At 40.3% G+C, this 26,880-nt stretch overlaps 1 protein-coding gene across 4 annotated transcripts in view; it reads left to right on the top strand.

The window, feature by feature from the left end:
* The first annotated feature begins 9,507 nt into the window (after positions 1 to 9,507).
* The window catches only part of LOC126341609 (uncharacterized), a 142,661-nt gene continuing 125,288 nt past the window's right edge, over positions 9,508 to 26,880 (top strand). The window contains exons 1-2 of one of the 4 annotated variants that reach the window (XM_050001786.1): positions 9,508 to 9,704; positions 17,233 to 17,344. In XM_050001786.1, the coding sequence (XP_049857743.1) occupies positions 9,687 to 9,704; positions 17,233 to 17,344 (130 nt within the window). In that variant the 5' untranslated portion in view covers positions 9,508 to 9,686. The remainder of the gene's footprint in view (positions 9,705 to 17,232; positions 17,345 to 26,880) is intronic. The other 3 variants (XM_050001788.1, XM_050001787.1, XM_050001789.1) reach the window with 3 other exon arrangements.

Genomic DNA, 26,880 nt, shown 5'->3' with positions numbered 1-26,880 from the left:
TAGAGCATGAAAAGTACTAGTCGTGGGAATGGCCACTTACGTAATTTCTATTCATTGCAAATCGTCGAATTTTTTATCATATATTCTTAAGATGATATTCTCGGGGAACAGTAAAACTCTTTTCGATATCATTATTTGTTACAGAGTTCCAGAGGCTGTACACTTAATATCTGGTCCGTCGTGTAAACGTAGTTTTAAATGACGTTGTGAACACCAATAAAACTTTAATACGCACTTTCTTTATAAAGGGCACTTCACGCCTACAAAAACATGCCCAGGATGGTACAGCAGTGACAAAAATGGGCTGGAAGGGGTCTTAATATGCCTGAAAAGAACTTTATAATGAATGTCAAAAATTATATAAAATTGGAAAGACTGCAAATTCAGTAAAATAGTACAAATTTTTTTTTTCTATCATGAGACACAAATCATAAGCGAGGCGTATTCGATGAACTGCAACCGATAAGCAAAGTATCCAGAAAAATGTAAAGGCAACGATTTTGAATTAACCTTATGTGTACTTTCGTGTTGTTCATGTGTATCAAAAATATGCAGACATGTCGAAGTATCTTAATTAACTGTGAAAACTTTATTGGTACCTATAGAAATCGTTTTATGTAAATGGCATACACTGTTGTATCAGGGAAAAGAAGGGAACTACTGGAAAAATACTTCTGTCGGAGTATAAAAAATCGAATATTTTCCTCTTTGAGAAATTTAAAATTGGGATATCGCTTGTTCAGTGCTCATTCCGCTTTCCTCAACAAAACATTTTGGCATACGAACATGTTCGTGCTTTTTCTGCTGAAAGAGAGTCGCAGAGGGACAATGACGCTGTAAGAGACAGAAGACAGTGACAGTGAGAGAGAGAAAGAGAGAAGAGACTGCTATGGTGGGAGAGAAAATGTTGCAGTGAAAGTGAAAGAGAGATGGATGATGACAGTAGGAGTGGGAACCAAAGAGAGAGGAGTGAGGGGTAGTGCTAGTAAAATAGAGAGAGGTGGTTGGGGATAGAAGAAATGGGAGCAAAACTGAGATGAGACAGTGAAGACAAAAATACAGATAACATGAGCTTGGAAGGTGTCTGGACATCTCATCCCCTCCCCCCCCCCCCCCCCCCCCCGCAAAGTCTGCGAACTCTATAAAAATGGCTATAAGGGGGAATGGAATTTTGGACTAAAAATTTAAACATGTGGACATGTGGACACAGGGGAAAAGAGAAAAAAGAAGTTGGACTCCCCCCTTCTCTCTCCCAGAATTTCTGAGCTGCCCAGGTATGGTGGAATCAGTGACAGTGGGGTATACTCTGGGCTGAGATGACATAAGTCATGGAATAGTGATATATGCACATGGTAGTAATATCGCGTACACAAGGTATAAACAGGCAATGTACTGGTGGAGGTGTCATTTAGGTGATTCATGTGGAAAGGTTTCCGACGTGAACATACCTGCACGGCGGGAATTAACAGATTTTGAACATGGAATGGTAGTTGGAGCTAGACACATGGGGCATTCCGTTTCGGAAATCCTTAGGGAATTCAATATTTCGAGATCCACAGTGTCAAGAGTGAGTCGAGAATACTAAATTTCATGCATTACCTCTCACCACGGACAATACAGTGGCCGACGGCCTTAACTTAACGACCGAGAGCAGCGGTTCATGTACAGTTGTCAGTGCTAACAGACAAGCAACACTGCGCGCGAAGTAACCTCAAAAATCAGTGTGGGACATATTAAGAACGTATCTGTTAGGACAGTGCGGCGAAATTTGGCGTTAACGAGCTATGGCAGCAGACGATCGACTCGAGTGCGTTTGCTAACAGCACGACATCTCCTGCAGCGCCACTCCTTGGCTTGTGACAATGTCGGTTGGACCGTAGACGACTGGAAAATCGTGGCTTGAATCCCGATTTCAGCTGATGATTGCTGACGGTAGGTTTCGACTGTGGCACAGACCCCGTGAAATTCACGATTCCAAGCTGTCAACAAGGCACTGTGGAAGCTGGTCGTGGCCCCATAATGGTGGGGGTGTATTGACATGGAGTGGACTGTGTCTCCGATACACCTGAGCTGATCGTTGACTGGAAATGCTTATGTTCGACTACCTGGAGACCATTTGCGACCATTCATGGATGTCATGTTCCCAAACAACGATGGGATTTTTATGGATGACAACGCGTCATGTCACTGTGTCACAATTGTTCGCAACTGGTTTGAAGGACATTTTCGACAATTCGAGAGATGAACCCCGTCGAACATTTATGAGACATAATCCATAGGTCAGTTGGTGCATAAAATCCTGCACCTGCAACACTTCCGCAATTATGGGCAGCTATAGAGGCAGCATAGCTCATTATTTCTGCAGGGGACTTTCAACGACTTGTTGAGTCCATGCCACATCGATTTACTGCACTTTGTCTTGCAAAAGGAGGTCCAACAGGATATTAGGAGGTACCCCATGACTTTTGTCGCCTCAATGAACCGTAAATCCGTGGGAGGAAAACGAGACAATGGAAGAGAGACACTTAGAGACAGTGGCTGTGAGATGGAGATGCTGAGTATGAATTCTTAACTACAAAGAGAGACTGAGTAAAAGGGTTTAGAGTGTTCTGTGTTAAAAGAGAGCATGGTAAATCTTTGTGACGACGGCAGTATGATGATTGGGGAACCTGTTTACCCACCGTTTTGTCAGGATCTTTTAAAGAGAAACATATTCGCCTTTTTGTGCTCCGGCAGGATGCAAGGGTTAAGTGGGGGGCAGAATCCCTGTACTTTCCTTTGTAATGGAGCATTTGAAAGCGGATTTCAGCATTTCTGCTTTCGCTTTGCATTCCTCAATTTCAGTACCTGCCCCGTCAAAGAGTACCTCGACAATAACTTCGGTATCACTTATAGTCTTTACATATGACGAGAATTTCTTTGGGTTTTCTGAGCCAAATGCATTTCGTTCAGCATCTCCATATATATATACCCTTGTATTTTATATCATACCTGTTTGCAGCAGTCTCCGTTTCTATGCAGTGATTGTGTACCATTGGGGGGGGGGGGGGGGGGGGGGGAACTCTTCCATCGTGGACTGGTCTTGGTCTACTAGGTAAACATCTCTCAAGTGTATGATGAACTATTCTTCTAAACCTGAACCATAGTTCTTCTATGTGCTGTTCCAGAGTTTGGAGTTTTTATTCATACGACAATTCTGCATCTTCATCTACTTTTCTGAACATACAAATCTTTCTACTTGTTTTAGTTGCCCTTTGTACTTTAGTAATCATTGTTGATAAAAAAAGCCTCATGGACAGTGTTGTCTGTCTGAATGTGGTCATCCTCAAATAGGCCAGGTCTATTTGTAGCTGTTAGATCCAGTATACGTATTTCCGTCTTGATTGGGACTCTTGGTAGTTCTCTGAGAAGGCATTTAATAACGTTTCGCCTTGTCGCGCCCCCACTTATAAATTTGTAAATTTCCCAGTTGATTGTTAGATGATTCAAGTCTTCTGCGATGCTGGCAGTCTGACGGGGAAATTGAAGTACTAGCGAGATTATTTTTCTGTAATGTAATTTGTTATATCTCGAGGTGAGTCTGGTGGTTGATAGAAGGATAAGTATTATAAGTTTAAAGCCACCCTTAATACTTGCAAAGGCAATTTCGCATGCAATTCCAATTCCTGCAGACTACGGCGTAGATCACGTTGGAAGTTTGGAACAAAGTTGGCAGAACTGCTATTTTCATAAATACGCGATTGTTTTTTATTTCTTTCTACTGTTACGTAGAATTCAACAATTTGGTTCAGTTGATGAAAGATTTTTAGTGTGATGTGTAGTGTTTAGAGGTCAGTTTGTTTTGAAATTGTGGTGCTTTCAACTAAGGAACGTATTTTTCTTGTTGAACATATGTTTTGACAAGGCGATAAATATTCATATTTAATGCTGAAAAATTCCTGGAAACAGCTGTACCTCACTGTAATAAGAGTCGTCGACTTACTGGGAAACTTCGAGAGGCAGGCTAAGTGTTAGATGCCGAACGAACTGGAGACACCTTAAACTAAACGAAAAGGAGTTGTTGGGTGTTTCTGGTTCTTTGCAGTACAGCCTACCAAAATCATTGCCCAGGTTGGTACAATAAAAATATATCGGGGTTGCAACTGCGCATAAAGCGGTTAGCCAAACACTGGAATTGCACCCTTATAAAGTGACAGCAGTGCATGGACTAAAAGATGCAAATCATGAAAAGCGAATCTTTTACTGCAAGTAGTTTACATCTATTGTTGGGAGGAACATTCTTGGCGTCACATCCTATAGGCTCGGAGACGAGATCTGGTTCCACCTCACTGGTTATGTTAACAAACAACTGAGGATCCTTATACTGTGCTTGAAACGCCATGATCGGAAAATTGGAGTGTGGGTAGCAATATCCAGTTGTAGTATTACTGGATCCTTATTTTTGTAAGAAACCATGAACAGTGAATGTTATTGTTTAATGGTCCACGGTCTCACTGGCCAGCCAAAGGAAGACGAAATCAACTAATCATGGTTTCCACAACATGGCGCTACGCGTCTCCTGGAAGAGCTTTCGAGTAATGTTTCATCTAAAACTGTCTACCGCCCAGTACCTCACTCGTCGTTACTCCACCAAACTTTATAGTCTATCCCAAATGCCCATGGAAACTTTGTGAATTAAAAATTTGTACGAGGGTTGTTCAATAAGTGATGCCCCACATTTTTCCTCAGAACATTTTTATTGTTAAGAGTCAGAATATGGTGACAATATACATCAACATGTCTTGTCCATGCCCTACTTTTCTTCCTATTCTCCACCACGTCCTATGGCTGTACACCAACGTTATGGAAGAGTATGTATTCCATGCAGGTAAAAGCTCCTGTCCTGTGGCCATAGCCATGTTTTCACTACATGATTACACTCTCATCATCTTCAAAATGTGTTCTCCGTAGAGAATCTTTAAGTGGCTCAAAGAGATGGAAGTACGAGGGTGCCAGGTCTGGACTATAGGTTGGATGAGGCAATGACGTTCCGAGTGTGGCTGATCATGGAGCTCTGTTTCTGAATTTCTTGAGGCTGTAACTTTCTTTACCCATTGCCCAACTATATCCTAGCAACTACAGCACACAAAAGTTCACCATGGTTTCTTTTTCTGTACACAAGAATTCAATAACAGCACGCTGCTTGTGATGTGAGTCGTATGTAGACGCCATTTTGACGCTGTACTATGGCTCTGCCATCTGCCAGAACGGTTCGAAACTTCACTGGCACATAGAACAAACATCAAATGTGAAGCGCCAACAAGGACGTTTGTCTATGTATATTAATGGCTTTTTAAAAAATTGTGGGGCACTACTTATTGAACGACCCTCGTATAACTGCGTACGGTATGTGAGAAGCATATCACAATAAGGGTGCCCATACGGTAGTTTGTAGGGGAGGGGGGGGGGGGGGGGGGGAGAGGCCAAAATCTAGAGGCATGTAGTATTTTTAATATTCTGGAAGACGAACGGTGACTTATAAGTAGCCATTAAAAAGATCCAGTTCCGACCCTGTCAAATATCTGGGAAATGCCGACTTTTCAGTCATGTTCTTGAAAGCAAAACATCTGACCAGACTATATGTTTTCCTATCCCTGATAGTAAGGGGAGGGCGGCGGGTACGGCCCCAGAATGGGTGCCCTTATGTCAAATAATATCTGCAGAAAGTGTTTTCCAATCAGATTAAACGAATTCAGTCTTCAGACTTGTATAGCCCCCCGTGGATATAATGTTCAACATATGTTGTAACTGCACAGATACTTTTCGAATACCCTGTGCGCCAGCATCACATTCATTTTACCTCAAAATTTCTTTGCTGATCATTTCTAGCATTAACAGACTTTCTGTACATACTATTATGTGAGACCGACTGATTTCTGGAAGCACTTCAAACTCATACTTTTGTGTGAATGGTTTGGCAGTTAATCTCATGGATTTTAATAATCTTGCCTACCTGTAGCATTTTTTGGATCTTATACTAACACTTCCTACAGCTGTCGTTGTCTGGACTGGATAGATAGTTTCCTGACACTAAAAACACATGTGTGCGCCCCAGACACAGTCAACTACATAATTAGAAGGCTCTGAAGTGAAGTGCACACCTGACCCATTTAGGGGTACACTACAGTTCTTAACCCCACGTCCCAAGTCCAAGGAAGTCACAACATAACTAGCTGCATAACGTTGTGCAGTACCGGGGACAATGCTCCAGATTTTGAGCTTCATTGAAATTTTGTGAGCGAGGGTTATCTTCTCTGCTTAAAAGATCCAAGTATAACACTGGAATGTAGACTACAGGCATTGTTCGTTCCAACGAGCGCCACATTCCGCTTACATGTTGCCAAGGCTGTTTCGACTATGCTGCAAGAGAGTCTCTGCGAAGTCTTCACATATCTTTCGTGCAGAGGCGATCCCTGCCCAAACAGTTTCCATATTTTTGGAGCCCTTGAGAAAGACTTTTGTGGACGTCGATTTGCGTCGGCCGAAGAGGTGCACGCCTGAATACAGTCATGGTTCAGTTGACAGCCACAGACATAATGAGATTTTCACTCTGCTGCGGAGTGTGCGCTGATATGAAACTTCCTGGCAGATTAGAACCGTGTGCCGGACTGAGACTCGAACTCGGGACCTTTGCCTTTCGGGGACAAGTGCTCTACCAACTGAGATACCCAAGCACGATTCACGCCCCGTCCTCACAGCTTTGCTTCTGCCAGTATCTCGTCTCATACCATCCAAACTTAACAGAAGCTCTCCTGCGAACCTAGAGAGCTAGCACTCCTGAAAGAGTTTTAATCTGCCAGGAAGTTTAAGCCGTAGACACTTTTCCACTGAGGCACTGACCATCTTTCTGTCAGTATGGTAAATGTGTTAACAGTTTTTGGAACGGTCTACTTATCTTTATTCCATTTGTCTCGTTTGCATCTGACTACCCCTTATACCAATTTCGATTCTTGCGTAGAAAAAAAAGACACGCTAATTACAGATAAATTGGTTATGGTACATCACTATTACTCTTGGTCTATGGGCTGAGACCGAATCCGATCCGTAGAATGAATGACATACTCTATGAAAGCAACTTTGAATGTTTTTTTAAAAAAAGTAGTGGAAATTAATGCTTTTCCGAAAAGTTATCTTCTCAATTCCTGAAAGTCCTCTCCATCATGCTGTATTGATAGAAGGATTCTTAAGAGTTCAAGAAGCCTGTGTATGGTGTCCTATAGAAAGATTTATTATAATTTTAGGGAAAAAACGTAGCACAATGGAAGCATATTTGAGCAGTAAATCGGATGAAGAAGAATCTGAGTTCCAATCACAAGAAATACTACTGCTTTGGTTCTGTAAACAGCCACGTTCTTATGACAGACGAGAATCCAATGTGGGTCCCATGTAATTATTTCAGGTAAGTTATCGAAATGTTATACGTAAAATGAAGCTGTCAATTCGGATGGCTACCAGAAAGTCGTTTATCAATCAGTCATTTAAGAAAGAAAGCTCACAAATCACATAGAAAAATTTTCTTCCGATTTTATTTGTATTAGTTTTATACTAATTATAATCAACGGAAAGTTAATAGGTATTTTAGTTGTGACATGAACTATAAGGATGACACATAAACAACATGCTAGTCTATTACGTTTCATCTTCTAATTTGACATTAGTGAGGTGCGTTGATGGAGTTATATCCGCAATAAACATAGTTTAAGTCTGTAAAAAAACTGTGCTAACCATTCATCTCCTCTTTTTCACCACAGTGTTTACAGAAAGAGAACTAAACTACATTTCGTAGACGGTGAACAATAAACGCTGTATTTTCTACTGGAAGCTAATCATATGTATTGTGCTGGCTTTTTTTCTGCAAGAAACTTTCACTGTGTGACAATATGAGTGATCTCTATATCAACTGGACTCCAATTGTGTAGGCATACCAGATCAAGATCCTGTCACTTCGTATCTTGCCTACTACAATATGGCGACCACGAAGTGACAATATATTGCAAAGGTAAATAATTTCGATGTGCATTCGCGTGAGCCCATTACACTGAATGTTCCATATTTCTACAGAAAAACAAGATGGAATATTTCAAACAACTATAAAAACGAACCTACCATAATTCTTCTGCATCACTTCCAAAATCTCTTTGACAAAATGAACAGAAAATTAATTCTGCTTTATTTCAATTGTATTTTACTCCTACATTCCACTGTCGTGCACAAGAGTGCCATTAGATGTAATAGAAATCAATAAATTGGGCATCATGTTCGCCAAAACCTTTACATGTATGTAATTTGTACGGTCAAGGGTTGTAAACAATGCAGACCCATCTGGAGAAATTATTGACATCGTTTGCATAGACATGCCAGTACTAATAATAAATATTAAGTGTGAACAATGCATGTAATCATTAAATATGTACTAATATTAGAATGTGGAATGGTTCCTACGTCTCAATCTAAAACTAAATCTATTTTTAGAACATATCTATTTTTACAACTTGATATCTGAAGTGCTAAATTCCCTACCATCATTTTTGCTGCCAACCAAAGTGATAAGAGACATAAACTACAAATGCTTCAGAACATTTCCTTGAACAGGACTTAAATACTGACTTTTCAGCACTTATGTGGTCTATTTTGATAACACAGATACATACTTATGTAAGATAACAGCTTTCGTCAGTAGTATTGCAAATGTTTCTCAATTTCCCGCAGGATCAGGAAAGATACAAAGCGCACGAAAATTTTCGAAGCACTAAATTTTCTTTTGTCATATGCGGGAAGTGAAGCACGAGATCGATTGTGAAACTCGTAGCAAACGCGAAGAAAACAATTATACTGGTTGTGCAAAACTCTTCCACGGAAGTATTCCAATGTTTTCTGATTTCATAATTATTCCCTGCTTCAATTACTCTTATAGTCCGTAATATATCGCTATCGCCTGAAATGGATAACTAATCCTTAATAGTGTACAGACCGATCGAAACTCATTGGTCGACTGCAACCCAGAAGGTTAAGGAAAGCATAGGAATCATCAGGTACGCAGGAGTTTGAACAAGCACTGTTTTCGGAGTTCTGACATCACCAGCTATTGGCGCAAATACAGTAAAATAGGTCTTAAAGCGATTACGAAGTCATGCATTTTGCATCACGCACTTCTCTTCTTGCTTGTTTGATATGTGTAAGCAAAATGCATGTTACATTTAGAGGAAAAATGAGTCGTTTTACTGGATCAAAAACGCATTTAAGACCAGAAGAAGTTTGAAAATGTCCTCCTGACACTACTTTTTTACCGTAAATAAAATTTACTACTTACAGTCACGTTCACACGGCAGAAATTACGATCAAAAAGCAATCGCAAACAATCACCATGTAAATAATAGTCTGATAATTTTTGGGGCATGTAACATGGTGGCGCCGGCTTCGAAACAACTTACAGCGTAAGTAGCACCATCTCTCTTTATTTTTATCTCCATGGTTGTAACATACAGCCAGTATAGATATCGCTGGAAAATCTTTGTCGCTGTAGAAGTGCATATCTTTGGCTTTTGGACAAAAACATTCTCAAATTTTCTAGTAACGAATAACGAAAATTTTTTTGATGTTTCATCTTTTATTCTAGCAGTTATCTGTTAACAAGATAGACTATATAAATGGACAAGTCAGATAAGGTATGTAGCGTTTGGTAATATTTTATTGAATCCATAATCTATGATTGTTCCACACATCGCATTTGAGCTAATCGGAAATTTAATGTTTTATTTTTAATTACCTGTTGAAGAAAATAATGAGAGGGTGATGACATTCTAAACGTATTTCCTCTCTGAATTTTTAGATTAAGTCATCAGTTTTATTTGGCACGTTTTTATGGACAAACTTGGTATCAGTAAAGTCCATTTCCGCAGTCGGTGAATTTTTCTTTGCGTGCTGTTGTTGGTAACGGTTAGTGCGATGAATGATGGGAATTCAACATGTTATTTTGTTTCCCTCGCAGCAGTTTAAAAGTTGTGCTCATGAGGGCACAACACGCGAGCGCCGGATCTCAGCGATTCGTCGTGTGCGATATCGTCTGCAATCGGTCGCTGACCTCGGTCACACACGAGACATTTGTCAGGCCATTTCTATCGATATTATGAACGTCACTGTGGCGAGAAGTTTTACTATGGAAAGTGAACTGCCATGTTTAGTAGCAGTTGCAGTTGATTTCCGTATTCCAAAGAATACGTGCAAAACATAAATTTAAAATAAACATGAACTATAATTTATTAAATTTGTTTTGAAATGATTTTCTTGAGAACTATATTTTACTGTACCGAATATATTATATTTTTCACTGACGCCAAATCTGTTGGGTACATCTTTTCAGTGTGCCAATTCAATTCGTTTTTCGTTTATTAGAGTTTCTTTTTTATTCATTAGTCTTATAGTATAACAGCAAGTATTTACACAATTTGCCAGATGTGTCTATAGAGATATGTTGTCAATAGCAGCGCTGCTAGTTACCTAGCATAACTCTTTTTATAAGTTGTATGAAGGAGAATTAGGCTGTAGGAAATGACAAGGGACTTGAGTATAGCTGCATAAATGACTTACCCTGAACATTTAAGCTAAAATGCCCTCTTAACATTACAGTAGGTACATAGATCATTCTGTTTAGTAATTAAAAACTTCAATAATGAGTGTAATTATTTCATAATTAACTCTTAATCATACCATGGAGCCCTTAGTATCGAGGCTATCGCTATGAACTTCCCATTAATTCTACTTCTAATTCACAAGTTTCAAAATGGCAAGCATTGCAAAATCGGACGGTATTTCTTAATATAAATGCCAACCTTTCTTGGACATTGAATAACTATAAATTTCAACTTCTTACTCAAAGTGGATAAAGCGAAACGAAACAAAACGGCAAAATCACTAAAGAACACGCCACAGCCATGTTGCCACACGTCGCTGCTAATGAGTCAGGCAGACAAGGTCAACTGAAGAATGGGATATAGCCCGTGGGCTTTGACCAATGACATAATAATTTACTCGTAGATATTAATGTCTTTATTTTCAAGCCATAGATAGGAAATAGGTTATCTTCTATGGCGACGTGTCATCATTGTAAATTGAAATGGTGAGGCGTCATCACTGTAAATTGAGGTGAATAAGACAGGGCAAGACATTGCGTACGATTTTTGTCGCTTGTATTCATTTCAGTCACTTGTTCAGTCCAAATCACTCGGTATTTGTTTTCATTCTTAATGACTTTGAGATGTTTTGGAAGAATTATTTTTAATTCTGGAAAATTTTTTCTTTTAGATCTTTGTTTGTAGGTATGGGTTTATCTAATCCTATGAATATGGAAGATTTGAAGAAGTATTCGTCCACTGCAGTACGGAATACAAATTTAACAGTTGTTACTTTTTCTCGCCTTCGCTAACACTAGTATTACTACGATATTTTTCAGTTGATACTAGTACTATCAAAGGCGGAAAGACCGACATACGAAAAATTTTTATTCTGTGCTTCAGTTGATCTATGTAGATCGACTGAAGAATAGGACACTAGTGCTAGCAAATACGAAAGAAAACGATATACGTAACATTGGCACCGTGTACCTCATCGTGTTCTTCAAGTTGAACTATATAGATAAACTGAAGGTCGGGGTACAAATCTTATCTATGCCACTATTTTTCGCCTTCGCTAACACCAGTATCTATTCTGCACTTGACCTACATAGGTCAGCTGAAATACGGGATACAAATTTTACTGTCGTGGGTTTTTTCGCTGTCGCTAGTACTACTATGACAAGTTTCAGTCGAAGACAAAAAAAAAGCCGTTAGTGTAGCTGGCCTATATAGGTCAACTAAAGTATTGGATCCAAATTTTATGTATGTCGCTTTTTTCGCCTTCGTGTAGTTCAGCTGAGGTACAGGATTCCAATGTTACGTACGTCGGCTTTTTCGTCTTCGCTAGCATTACTATCCTATTCTTCAGTTGACCTATATAGATCAGCTGAAGTATGGGAAACAAATTTTACGTATGCCGGTCTTTTCGCCTTCGGTAGTACTAGTATTAGCTGAAGAAGGGAAGCGAAAAAAGAAACACTTGTAAAATTTGTATCTCGTACTTCAATTGACCTACACGGGTCAACCGAAGAATGGGGTACTATAATAGCGCTAGCGAAGGCGGAAAAGTCGACATACGCTAAATTTGTATCCTGTACTGCAGTTAACTAATATAAATCGACTGAAGTTCGAGATACAACTCATACATGTCAACTGAGGAATTCCATGCTAACGTTACTGAAGTCCGTTTTTTTTCCTTTCTTTTTTGACTAGCATCCCATTTTTCAGTTGAGCTGTTTTTACTGTCCTGCATTCCTTTGTTTCTCAACATTTGCCTTTGCTACCAAATCTGTTCAATATATCAACTCTGGTAACTTATGACGTCATTGGTCAATGCCGATGGGCTGTATCCCATTCTTCAGTAATTCTGGTATGCATATTGCGTTGCATGAATCGCATGCGATTCATTCGATTGTCTGGGACTTCCACGCGTCCAGCGATCACCGATCGCTGCGATTTGTTCACACACGTGCGATCTACGAAGCGATCGATCGCCCGTACTCAGATTTGTCACTCGTGTGTGAGGCTCTTTAGGTTACTGTCCAATGACGTCACCCAATTGGCTTCGACCGACGATAACCAATTTCCAACAGCAGGACGCAGCGGAATGTCACCAGCAGCATAAGGTATCAACTGTTTAACATCTTTCGTTCTTGAATGCTAGATAGAAATTAGCTGTTTCCCGAGGAACTGGGCTCTCTGGAATTTATTGTTATAATAGCTGTGGTTCCTGTATGAAACTTACTATTAAACTTTAATTATCAAATGTGTTAATGATATTTAGATAAGTACGGCACCTAAGAATAGCAATTTAAAGTGAGAACAAGTGGTAGATAGTAACAGTCCTATGTTGTTGTTGTTGTTGTCTTCAGTCCTGAGACTGGTTTGATGCAGCTCTCCATGCTACTCTATCCTGTGCAAGCTGCTTCATCTCCCAGTACCTACTGCAACCTACATCCTTCTGAATCTGCTTAGTGTACTCATCTCTCGGTCTCCCTCTACGATTTTTACCCTCCACGCTGCCCTCCAATGCTAAATTTGTGATCCCTTGATGCCTCAAAACATGTCCTACCAACCGATCCCTTCTTCTAGTCAAGTTGTGCCACAAACTTCTCTTCTCCCCAATCCTATTCAATACCTCCTCATTAGTTACGTGATCTATCCACCTTATCTTCAGTATTCTTCTGTAGCACCACATTTCAAAAGCTTCTATTCTCTTCTTGTCCAAACTAGTTATCGTCCATGTTTCACTTCCATACATGGCTACACTCCAAACAAATACTTTCAGAAACGACTTCCTGATACATAAATCTATATTCGATGTTAACAAATTTCTCTTCTTCAGAAACGCTTTCCTTGCCATTGCCAGTCTACATTTTATATCCTCTCTACTTCGACCATCATCAGTTATTTTACTTCCTAAATAGCAAAACTCCTTTACTACTTTAAGTGTCTCATTTCCTAATCTAATTCCCTCAGCATCACCCGATTTAATTTGACTACATTCCATTATCCTCGTTTTGCTTTTGTTAATGTTCATCTTATATCCTCCTTTCAAGACACTGTCCATTCCGTTCAACTGCTCTTCCAAGTCCTTTGCCGTCTCTGACAGAATTACAATGTCATCGGCGAACCTCAAAGTTTTTACTTCGTCTCCATGAATTTTAATACCTACTCCAAATTTTTCTTTTATTTCCTTTACTGCTTGCTCAATATACAGATTGAATAACATCGGGGAGAGGCTACAACCCTGTCTCACTCCTTTCCCAACCACTGCTTCCCTTTCATGCCCCTCGACTCTTATTACTGCCATCTGGTTTCTGTACAAATTATAAATAGCCTTTCGCTCCCTGTATTTTACCCCTGCCACCTTTAGAATTTGAAAAAGAGTATTCCAGTCAACATTGTCAAAAGCTTTCTCTAAGTCTACAAATGCTAGAAACGTAGGTTTGCCTTTTCTTAATCTTTCTTCTAAGATAAGTCGTAAGGTCAGTATTGCCTCACGTGTTCCAACATTTCGACGGAATCCAAACTGATCCTCCCCGAGGTCTGCATCTACCAGTTTTTCCATTCGTCTGTAAAGAATTCGCGTTAGTATTTTGCAGCCGTGGCTTATTAAACTGATAGTTCGGTAATTTTCACATCTGTCAGCACCTGCTTTCTTTGGGATTGGAATTATTATATTCTTCTTGAAGTCTGAGGGTATTTCGCCTGTCTCATACATCTTGTTCACCAGCTGGTAGAGTTTTGTCATGACTGGCTCTCCCAAGGCCGTCAGTAGTTCTAATGGAATGTTGTCTACTCCGGGGGCCTTGTTTCGACTCAGGTCTTTCAGTGCTCTGTCAAACTCTTCACGCAGTATCGTATCTCCCATTTCGTCTTCATCTACATCCTCTTCTATTTCCATAATATTGTCCTCAAGTACATCGCCCTTGTATAAACCTTCTATATATTCCTTCCACCTTTCTGCCTTCCCTTCTTTGCTTAGAACTGGGCTGCCATCTGAGCTCTTGATATTCATACACGTGGTTCTCTTCTCTCCAAAGGTCTCTTTAATTTTCCTGTAGGCAGTATCTATCTTACCCCTAGTGAGATAAGCTTCTACATCCTTACATTTGTCCTCTAGCCATCCCTGTTTAGCCATTTTGCACTTCCTGTCGATCTCATTTTTGAGACGTTTGTATTCCTTTTTGCCTGCTTCATTTACTGCATTTTTATATTTTCTCCTTTCATCAATTAGATTCAATATTTCTTCTGTTACCCAAGGATTTCTAGCAGCCCTCGTCTTTGTACCTACTTTATCCTCTGCTGCCTTCACTACTACATCCCTCAGAGCTCCCCATTCTTCTTCTACTGTTTTTCTTTCCTCCATTCCTGTCAATTGTTCCCTTATGCTCTCCCTGAAACTCTCTACAACCTCTGGTTCTTTCAGTTTATCCAGGTCCCATCTCCTTAATTTCCCACATTTTTGCAGTTTCTTCAGTTTTAATCTACAGGTCATAACCAATAGATTGTGGTCAGAGTCCACATCTGCCCCTGGAAATGTCTTACAACTTAAAACCTGGTTCCTAAATCTCTGTCTTACCATTATATAATCTATCTGATACCTTTTAGTATCTCCAGGGTTCTTCCACGTATACAACCTTCTTTCATGATTCTTAAACCAAGTGTTAGCTATGATTAAGTTGTGCTCTGTGCAAAATTCTACTAGGCGGCTTCCTCTTTCATTTCTTATCCCCAATCCATATTCACCTACTATGTTTCCTTCTCTCCCTTTTCCTACACTCGAATTCCAGTCCCCCATTACTATTAAATTTTCGTCTCCCTTCTAATCTTCTACAAAAAGCTTTTCACTGTAGAGCGATTACGAAGTCCCATTACGCCCTATCGCGTGTCTACACATTCGTAGATGATCGCATGGTATTAATGAGAGATAACGGCAGAGAACAACTTTGAGGCAATGTGACTATTCTTTGTTATTTGTTTCTGAGTGTCTGTGTGTACACTATCGTTTTCATTTGAACTTGTTCTCAACATTGCTGGCGTGATAGCAGTAATGCACAGTCAATCAGCATTCTTAAGTTCGTCAGCTGCCGCATGAAAAGCGGCAGCAAGATGACGTATGAGGACCTCGGGGTGGCCACTCCAAAGGTGCAGGCAAATGGAGAGAAAGATTCACGCCAATCCATTTATCAGGAGTTACCTAACTGGGATATTGTTTAATGGAACCAGTAAAATGGGCTGGTGCCCTATCCTTGGCGAGCCATGCACGACTTAGCAGTCCCCCAGTCCCCGATATAGCACATATGGAATTAATCAGTCATGTAACACGGTGTGATAAGCAATGTGTCCCACAGCAAAGAAATATGGACCTACCAAGTGGGTTACAGATAGTGCAGCCCGGATCATGACACGTGGTGGGCTGTGTTTAACTTATTCGTAAGAAATGTGAGTTTTCTTCAGTCCAGAAAAAAAGTTTTCTCATTTTCACTGCGATATCTTGCACACTCGTGCTAGAGAAACAGTTACCCGCTTGAAGGAAGAGCTGTAAAAACAATGAGCATCCACCCAAAAGCCTAACGAGGTTTCTGCATATCATTATCACTCAATTCCTTTATAAACAAAGGTATCAAATAGTTCTTTGTATGTTTTTGTAATGTGGAGTATGAAACTCCCAATTCCTGTGACCGCTTACGAACGGGCGTTTTTTATCAACTTTTGGCGGTCCTTGCAGTATTTGCCCATGTTCCAATAGTGTTGGTAGTAGTCCTAAGTGAGACATGTCTTCATGCAACCAGCTGCAAAGAGCTATTTCTCCCATTGTAATATCGTTTGTTGGTTTTGGTGGGAAAGGTTTCTGAAACCTTACAAATAAACCATATTGAATATATCTCATTGATTTTCCTGTGTGAGATCGTTCGTGAGCTCACGTGCTCATTACGATCCATTGTTCCATGGTGTAAGTGAACTCATCAGCCGTGATTTACATGTATATCAGCACTTTTAACAATTCATTAACATCTATGTAATACATGGGGGCGATATGACTTAGTGATCATTCGGTACACAGCGTGAAAAAAAGTTTGTGGCACTGTAACACGTATTACCTCATCCTGTAGGTGTACGTGAAAATTACATATTTAAACGAACTACAAGGAAGTCCAAAAGGCGTAAAACAGTCTATTGATGTCCTTTAGTAAGCGTTAAGACTGTTGAAGTTGTTAAAACGCTTTGATTTTGAAATAGCTAGCGTATGCACAAACACATTGCTACAGAAATTATTTATTCAAAATCACTTTACACCTCTACAATAAAACCTTGATCATTTTCTGCAGCAGTTATCTCGTTTAACGAGAACTTTGGCAGTTTTACACCTTTTGTAACAGGAAAATATTCAGTTGTAACATCTCTGATGACGACATTTTGTTAAAGGCAGGCAAATTCGTAAAAAAAGGCAACAGGATCTTGAACTTCAGGATCATATTTCTGGGTATTCATACTTCATGTTATCTGTGTTATGACTCTGTTACATGAAAATACAACACAAATGACATGACACTAAGACAATTTATTTATTTCACAGTTCTTCGTGGACTCCTTCGTCTTAGGTTTAGCGTGTGGTTTCCGAAAATGTCTAGACGTCTTGTCAGACTACAAAGCTGAATGCAATAAAGACTCATCAACCGAAGTTCCAGGCAAGTACTGCAAAACGTATTCACATCTTTTATTAACTAAATCTAATTCTTTTTGTTATCATTTATTCATACTAGTGATCAGAACATCTGGACAATAAAAGTTTTCAAAATTTACTTTTGTTAGCTCACATCCTTCGTAATTATTTCTCCTCTTCTCGATTGCTGATTGATTCTTAATTACCGTTATATAATGCTCATTGGAGTGAAATTCAGTGTGCACAGTTGACTGGAATGTCATTATTAGAATGTTTCATGCTTTCTTGCAACTAATTACGGAATTTTAGTAACAAAATTATGTCTCAAAATTTGAATAAAATTTCAAATTTTTTGAGAGCTTGAGACTTCAAAGACAGAAACTATTTGATAAAAAAATTCAGTTCTCTCACATCTCATAGCCTCATTCGCCATCTTCATGATAAACTGCTTATAAATTCGTTTATAGTCATAGTTATTCTGATATTCGACTGTAAGCAAGCTACTGCCTGAAAAACGAAAAACATGAATTGAAAAAAAGGGCCACTACGAGTTCGTGTTTGGTGCATGTTAGGTCGTATATTGCTGTGTACAAAATGTAGCTAACATACTGAACTTTTCTTTAAATCTGAGATGAGATCTATACCTGCAGTCAATATCGAGACAAAGGATTTTAAGTAGTGCACTCATTTCTGCACACTCGCATAAATAATAGAGTGAAAGTGAAATATTCATAACACACCGCATATCTCATAATCGGTTTCAGATATCGAAACGAGTTTATAAAAAATGACAGCAGGAGTTTTGCCATATACATAACATGTGAGTTTCCTTATCGACAGTGATCTGTATGTAATCACAAACTATGTAATTGTTTTAAGGGCCATCGATAGGTGGTAAAATGAGATGAACGTGGACTTGCAACAACATAACTGAAGAAATTACACTTTATTTTTATATCGACCAAGAGCTTTTCATAAGCTATTGGCCTGACTTGTTCTCAGTTGTTTGTTCAGTAACAGTCTGATTCACGAGTTTGTCTCCACTGCAGTTACACGTGCATGTTAGTGAGGTGAAATTATGTAAACCCCGCTGTGTTTTGGCGAAAGAAATTAATTTTAACATAGCAACAAAAGGAAAAGAAAGGTCTTGCAAGTCAGGCGAAAATGAATTCCAGTTTCAGTGTATCCATGTAGCCCATTGTGCTTTTATAAATAAACGGTGGACTTGTCGAATTATTGGTTGTACTATTATAACCTGTCAGTGCGATCGTTTGCAGATAGCTTATAAGTTCTACTTGCGAGTATGCTGTAGCTGTTGAACTGTTTCACTGGTCGCCACTGGTTTTGTTTATAGTCATGAGCTACAGTTCTGTAAATAATTGTTCTTTTTGTTATTTTTATTTTCAAAACAAATGACATTTTGAAATACGCAGAGTAAGAGATATAGAGTTCAGTTGTTTTGTTGTTGAAGTGTGATGTTGGTCCTCTACCAAAAAAGAGGTTTCGAAATAATAATTTCGAATCTAAAATATTGTGTATTTGTGATTCATTGTACAAGAAAATCAACAGGCACCCATAAAGTTGAAACTTCCTGGCAGATTAAAACTGTGTGCCAGACCGAGATTCGAAGTCGGGACCTTTGCCTTTTGCGGACAAGTGCTTTACCAATTTTTTTTTTCAGTCTCATTTTGTTCACTTTTGTTCGTTGCATCTGCTAAGGGCCGACGTCGTAAGACGTCCGTTGAAGTTCGTTGTTGATCGATTAACTCAGTTTTTTTATTACAGAGGGCTGCTAACCCTCTGACCGAACACTCTAAGCTACCGTGCCGGCTCCAATAGAGCTACCCTAGCACAAGTCACGCCCTGTCCTCACAGCTTTACTTCTTCCAGAATCTCGTCTCCTACCTTCCAGACTTCACTCTGCGCAGGTAGGGGCCAAGTTATATTTTGCGTACTTTACTTAACTCGGATTCGACTGCTTGCTTCGAATGACTGTTCTCAAGCAGCCGCATGTGTAGACTTCAATTAAGAAATCTCATGTTAACCGAGTGCTCAAAATATATAACAGCGAAACTCGCTGTTGAGCCCGGTGATGCTTAAACCAGTGTTCCCAACTCTGTCACACGTATTTTGGCCAACCAACTTTCAAAATCCACTAGGAATCGTCCGGAAAACATTATATACGTAAAATTCCAGGCCTAGATGCTGCAGTTGGCGGTCGTGTGTGCGTGAGGTGCGCTTGCTTGTGTGTGTGTGTGTGTGTGTGTGTGTGTGTGTGTGTGTGTGTGTGTGTGTTTTACCAACGAAGGCTGTGGCCGAAAGCTATGTGTCTTTTGTCTTTTAATTGTGCCTGTCTGCAACTTGATATGTCTTTTACAGTATGTAGCAATCTGTCTTTCCCTATACGTATATAGTTTTCATATGGAGGGATTTTGTTACATTCAGAATTCATGTTTGATACCTGGAAAAAATATTATAGTGATATGGAGGAAAAAAGTTTATGGAAATTAATACATACATAAATTGAAAAGCCAAAGAAACTGCTACACCTGCCTAATATCGTGTAGGACACCCACGAGCACGCAGAAGTACCGCAACACGACGTGACATGGCTTGACTAATGTCTGAAGTAGTGTTGGAGAGGATGGACAAAAAGGGTTCAAATGGCTCTAAGCACTATGGGACTTAACATCTAAGGTCATCAGTTCCCTAGAGTTAGAACTACTTAAACCTAACTAACCTAAAGACATTACACAAATCCATGCCCGAGACAGGATTCGAATCTGCGACCGTAGCAGCAGCAGCGCGATTCTGGACTGAACCGCCTACAACCGCTAGGCCACAGAGGCCGGCGGAGGTTGGACACCATGAATCCTGCAGGGCTGTCCATAAATCCGTAAGAGTACAAGGGAGTGGAGATCTCTTCTGAACAGCACGTTGCAAGGCATCCCAGATATGCTCAATGATGTTCACGTCTGGTGAGTGCGGTGGTCAGTGGAAGTGATTAAACTCAGAAGAGTGTTCCTGGAGCCACTCTGTAGCAATTCTGGATGTGTGGGGTGTAGCGTTGGCCTGCTGGAATTGACGATATCCGTCGGAATGCACGATGAACATGATCATACAGGATGCTTACGCATGTATCATCTGTCAGAGTCGTATCTAAACATATCAGGTGTCCCATATCACTCTAACTGCACAAGCCCCACAACTTTACAGAGCCTCCACCATCTTGAGCAGTCCCCTGCTGACGTGCAGGGTCCATGGGTTCAAGAGGTTGTCTCCATACCCGTACACGTCCATTCGCTCGATACATTTTGAAACGAGACTCGTCCGACCAGGAAACATGTTTCCAGTCATCAACAAAAATGGCTCAGAGCACTATGGGACTTAACAGCTGTGGTCATCAGTGCCCTAGAACTTAGAATTACTTAAACCTAACTAACCTAAGGACATCACACACATCCATGCACGAGGCAGGATTCGAACCTGCGACCGTAACAGTCGCGCTGTTCCGGACTGAGCGCTTAGAACCGCTAGACCACCGCGGCCGGCCCTGTCTTCAACAGTCCAGTATTGGTGTTGACGGGCCCAGGCGAAGCGTAAAGCTTTGTGTCGTGCCGTTGGCACGTTGATGGCCCAGCACTGAAATCTGCAGTAATTTGTAGAAGGATTGCATTTCTGTCACGTTAAACGATTCTCTTCAGTCGTCGTTGGCCCCCTCTTGCAGTATCTTTTTCCAGCCGCAGCGATGTCGAAGATTTTATACCTAGTATTCACGGTACACTCGTGAAATGGTCGTACGGGGAAATCCCCACTTCATCGCTACCTCGGAGATGCTGTGTCCCATCGCTCGTGCTCAGCCTATTACAACACGTCCAAACTCACTTAAATCTTGATAATATGCCATTGAAGCAGAGGTAACCGATCTAACAATTGCGGCAGACACTTGTTGTTTCATTTAGGCGTTGCCGATCGCAGCGCCGTATTCTGCCTATTTTCATATCTCTGTATTTGAATACCCACGCCTATGCCAGTTGCTTTGGCCCGCAAATTAGAGAACGGGCTACTTTTAAAACAGGATAGTCCATCTGCAGTTTCGGCTGAGATTATCTCGAAAACTATACATCGGGTAAAAATAGTGGGTAAGACTAGTTCGTAAGCTCAAAGGGGGACGTCAAATGATACTACACGTAACCCCCACCCCTTGGGTGTGGCGGGGGTGGGGGGAGGGGCAACTTTTAAATCTTAAATGGAAACCCCCATTTTTTATTGCAGATTCTGTCTGAAACATTTTTTTAAACCATTGACAGATGGCACTGAAATCGAGAAAAATTAAAATGGGGAAGAACTCCGATTTATTTAGAATAATCCGAGAAGGACGCATCAAATCGATACAAAATGTACAACAATTCTTTCATTACGCCAAACTAAGCATTTTTTTTTACAAAATGTATCCTACCAGCCACAGTTTTTGATGGAGGGAGGCGAAATGGTTTTAAAATCTTGTTAGGGAACTCTTCACAATTGCATTACTCACCGGACTGTGGCGCTACCGTGACCAAAACTGTGGCTTAGTATAAACGTCGGTGCAATGCTGTCAGACGTCACTTCACTTTCAGATTGTGTACCGTAAAAATAAACTGACGAAAATAAATTATTCTTTAGCGGAACATGGCTCACTATCCTACTACAGAGATTGTTGATATGATGTTAATTTTAGGTGAATGCCATAACAATTACGCTACAGCTGCGCAATTGTATGCGGATTATTTCCCAAACAGACGACATCCAATCGAAAACATTATTCGCAATAGCACTCAACGAGCTCGAAATGGATAGATGCACCGCCCACTTCTTCATCGCGAATACAGTGAAAATGACGCTCGTACCTTATCGTTCTCGCCTGTGTTTCTACTGGATCTCGAAATTAGTAGTCGTGCGATTCACGAGACAAACTGGAATACCGTAACCAATTGTTATGAGGATTTTCAAGGCACATAAATATCATGTGTATCATATCATAATGACACAGGCATTAACGCCAAAATATATGGAAATACGCGTGCATTTCTACCAATGGGCCTGGGAAATGATAAGAGGTGACAATGATTTTTTTTGATACGTTACGTTCACCGATGAAGCCACATTCAAAAACAATGGCGAACGAAATCGTTATGATTGTCATTATTGGTCCCCTGTCAATCCACACTGGCACAGACCCAATGACAATCAACACAAATGGTCGTTAATGGTCAAATGTGGAATTTTCAACAGTTACTTGGTAGGATGTATTTTTTTTTAACCGAAATGTTACTGCGGAATCTTATTTACAACTTCTCCGCGTGGAGCTAACAAGGGAAGATGTTGATTTAGAAACTAGGCAACAAATGTGGTTCCAACAGGACGGAGCAGTTTCCCCTTGTGCTAAAAATGTGCGGAACGTTTTAAATTTACGGTATCCTGGTCGGTGGATAGGACGCGGCGGACCAATTCAGTGGCCTCCATGTTCACCAGACCTAACATCTCCTGATTCTTTCTTGCGGGGTTATTTAAAAAAATATTGTTTATGAAAGAAAACCCACAACCAGAAACGATATGGAGCAACGCATTTGAAGAGCTTGTGCAGCCATAGTACGGGATATGCTGCTCAAAACTGTGGACAATTTTGGCACACGACTGAAACAAATGGGGATAATTTTGAACAATTTCTTCGTGGCTAATTTAATTAATTAAACACCCCAAATTGTGAGAGGCAAGGAGACTCACATTAATAAATCACCCCAAATTGTGAGAGGCAAGGGGACGCACACGAATGAAGCACCGCATGGGAACATCATTCTACTACGTCCATGTCGTTGCTCCTGGGTAACGCTAAGAGCAGGATACAGTATATTTTGTACAAAAATAGCTTAATTTGGCGTAACGAAGAAATTGGTGCACATTTTATATGGATTCGATGCGTCTTTCTCGGAGAATTCTAAATAAATGAGAGTTCTTTCTCAATTTTAATTTTTCTCGATTTCAGCACCATCTGTCAATGTTTTACAAAAACGTTTCAGACAAAATTTGATTACTTTTTTATGGAGAATCCAGATTTGCAATAAAAATGGGTGTTTCCATTCTAAGATTTAAATTTGCCTCCGAACCCATCCAAGGGGGCGGGGGCTGGAGGTCACGTGTAGTATCATTTGATGTCCTCCTTTGAGCTTACGAACTTGTTTTACCCACTATTTTTACTCGATGTGTAGTTTTCGAGATAATCTCTTCCGAAACTTCAGATGGACCACCCTGCTTTAGATATATTTGGATGTGATTTAAAAGGTAAATTCATTTCACGTCTGAATAATACATTCAATCACAAAGATATTAAGGTTCTTTCTCTCCTTATCAGATATCATGATAAAAAACTGGCGTTAAAGTAAGAACGTTATAATTAAAATTATTACCTGGAGAAACATCTATAACTGTGAGTGAGACTTCGGCAGTTCCAACATTTTGATGACGTAAGACCAGCAATCCTTCTACTTCATGAAGTGTTCATTATAGATCTATCACAGTAGCAGTATGTATATTTTGGCGACTAGTTTCGAACTGACTGGTTCACTCTGAAGCCTGACATACTGAGTTGAGACGAATTCCAATGGCAGCCACCTAAGATTGGCAACAAATGCATCTCACAGTGACAGTAGATAGATGCTCCAATATACAGGGTATACGAAAAATAATCACCTGATTTTAAAGAAAATCGTAAGTATTATGGTATTTAAGATATGTGCGTGAACAACATACTGTTGGGGAGTATAATCTCGAGTTTTGCATGGTTCCCGCTAGGTAGCACCAGTGTGCGACTACTTCAGTTCCAGTAAAAATGGTGTCGGGACAACAGAAAGCGTTTTGTATTTTACGTTTCGCGCAGTGCAGGTCCGTAATAACCGTTCAGCGTAACTTTCGTGCTAGGTATGGTGTGGATCCTCCTACAGCTCAGAGCATTAGACAATGGCATGAACAATTCCGAGAAACAGGTTGTTTGTGTAAAGGCAAATTGCCGGGCTGCCCCGAGTGTCTGACACAGACGTCGAATGCATCCGCCATAGTTTCACAAGGAGAAATCTGTTTGCCGTGCAGCTCGACAACTCAGCATGATGTCCGTCTGGCGAGTGTTGCGTCGACGTTTACACTTGAAACCATACAAAATTCGGCTAGGGCAAGCTCTTCGTGAAGGAGACAAACAACAACGTGTCGAGTTCCGTTATTTCGTTCTTGGAAAGATGAAGGATGATAGTTTTCTTCCACACCTAGTGTTTAGTGACGAGGCAAAATTCTATTTAAATGGAAAGGTGAACCGTCATAATGTGAGAACATGGGATACAGTACAACCACATGACGCTATACAGCATGAGAGGGACTCACTAAAGTTTATTGTGTTTTGTGCAGTTTCACAGGAAAAAGTGTATGGTCCATTTTTTTTTCTTTGCCGAGAACACTTACAAGAAGCATATACCTCGATATGCTTGAGTACTTCCTTTTACCACAATTAGAGACTGATTCGAACAACTTCATTTACCAATTGTAGAGCCGGGCACCGCCACACTGGCATCTGGAAGAGCGAAATTTGAAATCGAAGGATTACTGAACAACGGATCGGTCGCACTGGACCAAATAATTCAGCCTTACATTACTGGCCTCCAACGTCATCGGACCTGACTGTATGTGATTATTTCTAGTGGAGGTTTATAAATTACCGACAACAACGAATGAACTCAGATATCGCTTACTAGCAGCTGTGGAATCTGTAACTCAAGACATGCTCGCTGCAGTGTAGAAACAATTTGAATACTACATTGACATATGCCATGCATCTCAAGGGGGGCTGCATCCAACACCTATGAAAAGGTATGAAAAATACAAAATTCATTGTGTATCTTTATTAGTTCCAGAAATATTATGTGCCAAATCGGATTATTCCTTTTGATACACCCTGTGCTTGTGGTCGCTATACAAGTCAGGATCAAAATTACTAATGAGCATTTGTATAGTGCATGCAAAATGCCGTGGCCGCTACATGGGCAGTTGTCTGGGGAAGCGTGGGAAGAACGGCAGTGGTGGGGGACTACACAGACCGCTGTAGGGAAATGCTGAACGCTGGAGGGAAATTGTCGTCCAAAACCAAAGCCTACACTCACATTTTTGGGAAATATTAAGCGGGGCCCGTCCACGCCCACACTTGCATGGCGAGCATTCAAAGAGATCTGTCATCTCTTCTTTGGTTAGTATTTAAAAAGAGTTCCACCGGAACTGCAGCAATTTATTTTTGCGCAATCACAATTGCGAGAGAATTCTGACTCAGTCGTTTATGAAGTGAGGAACTGAGAAACAGTAAATATATATGTTTTTGGATAGGGTCCGCCTTTAGCAAAACACAGTTTTGTTTTATAACCCAAACATGTTTCACTGCAGTTGCAACATCCTCAGTGGGCTTTTATTTTCCATCTGTTAAAGATAAAGAACGTTCTTTGTTGTTTTGTATACATGTAGCTATTAGTTTTAAAAAATGTAATTATAGATATTTGAAAAAACACATAAATTATGAAGATCCATACCTTTTTACCACATGGTGTGGTTTTTCTGACGTCTTGTGTTTCTACAGTGACCGACAGTTTGTCATCTGCAACCACTTATACCTTAAAGTAGATAAATTGTTTAAGCCAAAATTACGATTTGATAACTATGTTATTATTATGCCTGAAATTATTTAATTCTATGTGTGTGTGTGTGTGTGTGTGTGTGTGTGTGTGTGTGTGTGAGTGTCTATTTACATGGTGTTTCACTTACTCTTTTTTCGTCTTCATCACTGTCAAACACTGAATATTGAGTTGCCACTGCCACTGTCACTGTCACTCACTGTTTCACTGTTTATCAGCTATAAAAACAAAACATGGCTGGCAGTGGAACAGCTGGAGGTGTAAAGACAAGATGGCTGACAGTGGAACAGTTGAAGGTGTTCCTGGCGGTTGTTTTGAACCTTTCAGAGGTGACTGAGATATTATTTTTTTATTTTATTTTTTTATTTTTTAGTGTGTGTGTGTGTGTATGTAAAAGGGGGAGACATCTGTATCTTGTGAAAAAGCGCATCCTCGGTACTCGGTGCAAGATAAACGTATGTTTTGTTCCAAAATCCATAGCATTTCTCGTTTCGCCAGCTACTCGATGGCCCTTACAAATTACATTCTGTCATCAAAAAGGTCTATAGTTATTGGAATAACACGGTAGGTAACCATGTTTTGCGTAATAGCCGTACGGCAAAATACTCTCCTCTTTGGCGCTTTGCCGGCCGCGGTGGCCTTGCGGTTCTAGGCGTTGCAGTCCGGAACCGCGGGACTGCTACGGCTGGAGGTTCGAATTCCTGCCTCGGGCATGTATGTGTGTGTTGTCCTTAGCATAACGTAGTTTAAGTTAGATTAAGTAGTGTGTAAGCCTAGGGACCGATGACCTCAGAGTTTGTCCCATAGGAAATTATCACCACCACTCTCCTCTTTGTGTGCTATCATTTGCCTAAATCTC

This window comes from Schistocerca gregaria, chromosome 1 (assembly GCF_023897955.1).
Source record: "Schistocerca gregaria isolate iqSchGreg1 chromosome 1, iqSchGreg1.2, whole genome shotgun sequence".
Lineage (NCBI taxonomy): Eukaryota > Metazoa > Arthropoda > Insecta > Orthoptera > Acrididae > Schistocerca > Schistocerca gregaria.
Note: the sequence above shows the minus strand (reverse complement) of the source record. Positions and strands in the feature narration are given on the sequence as shown.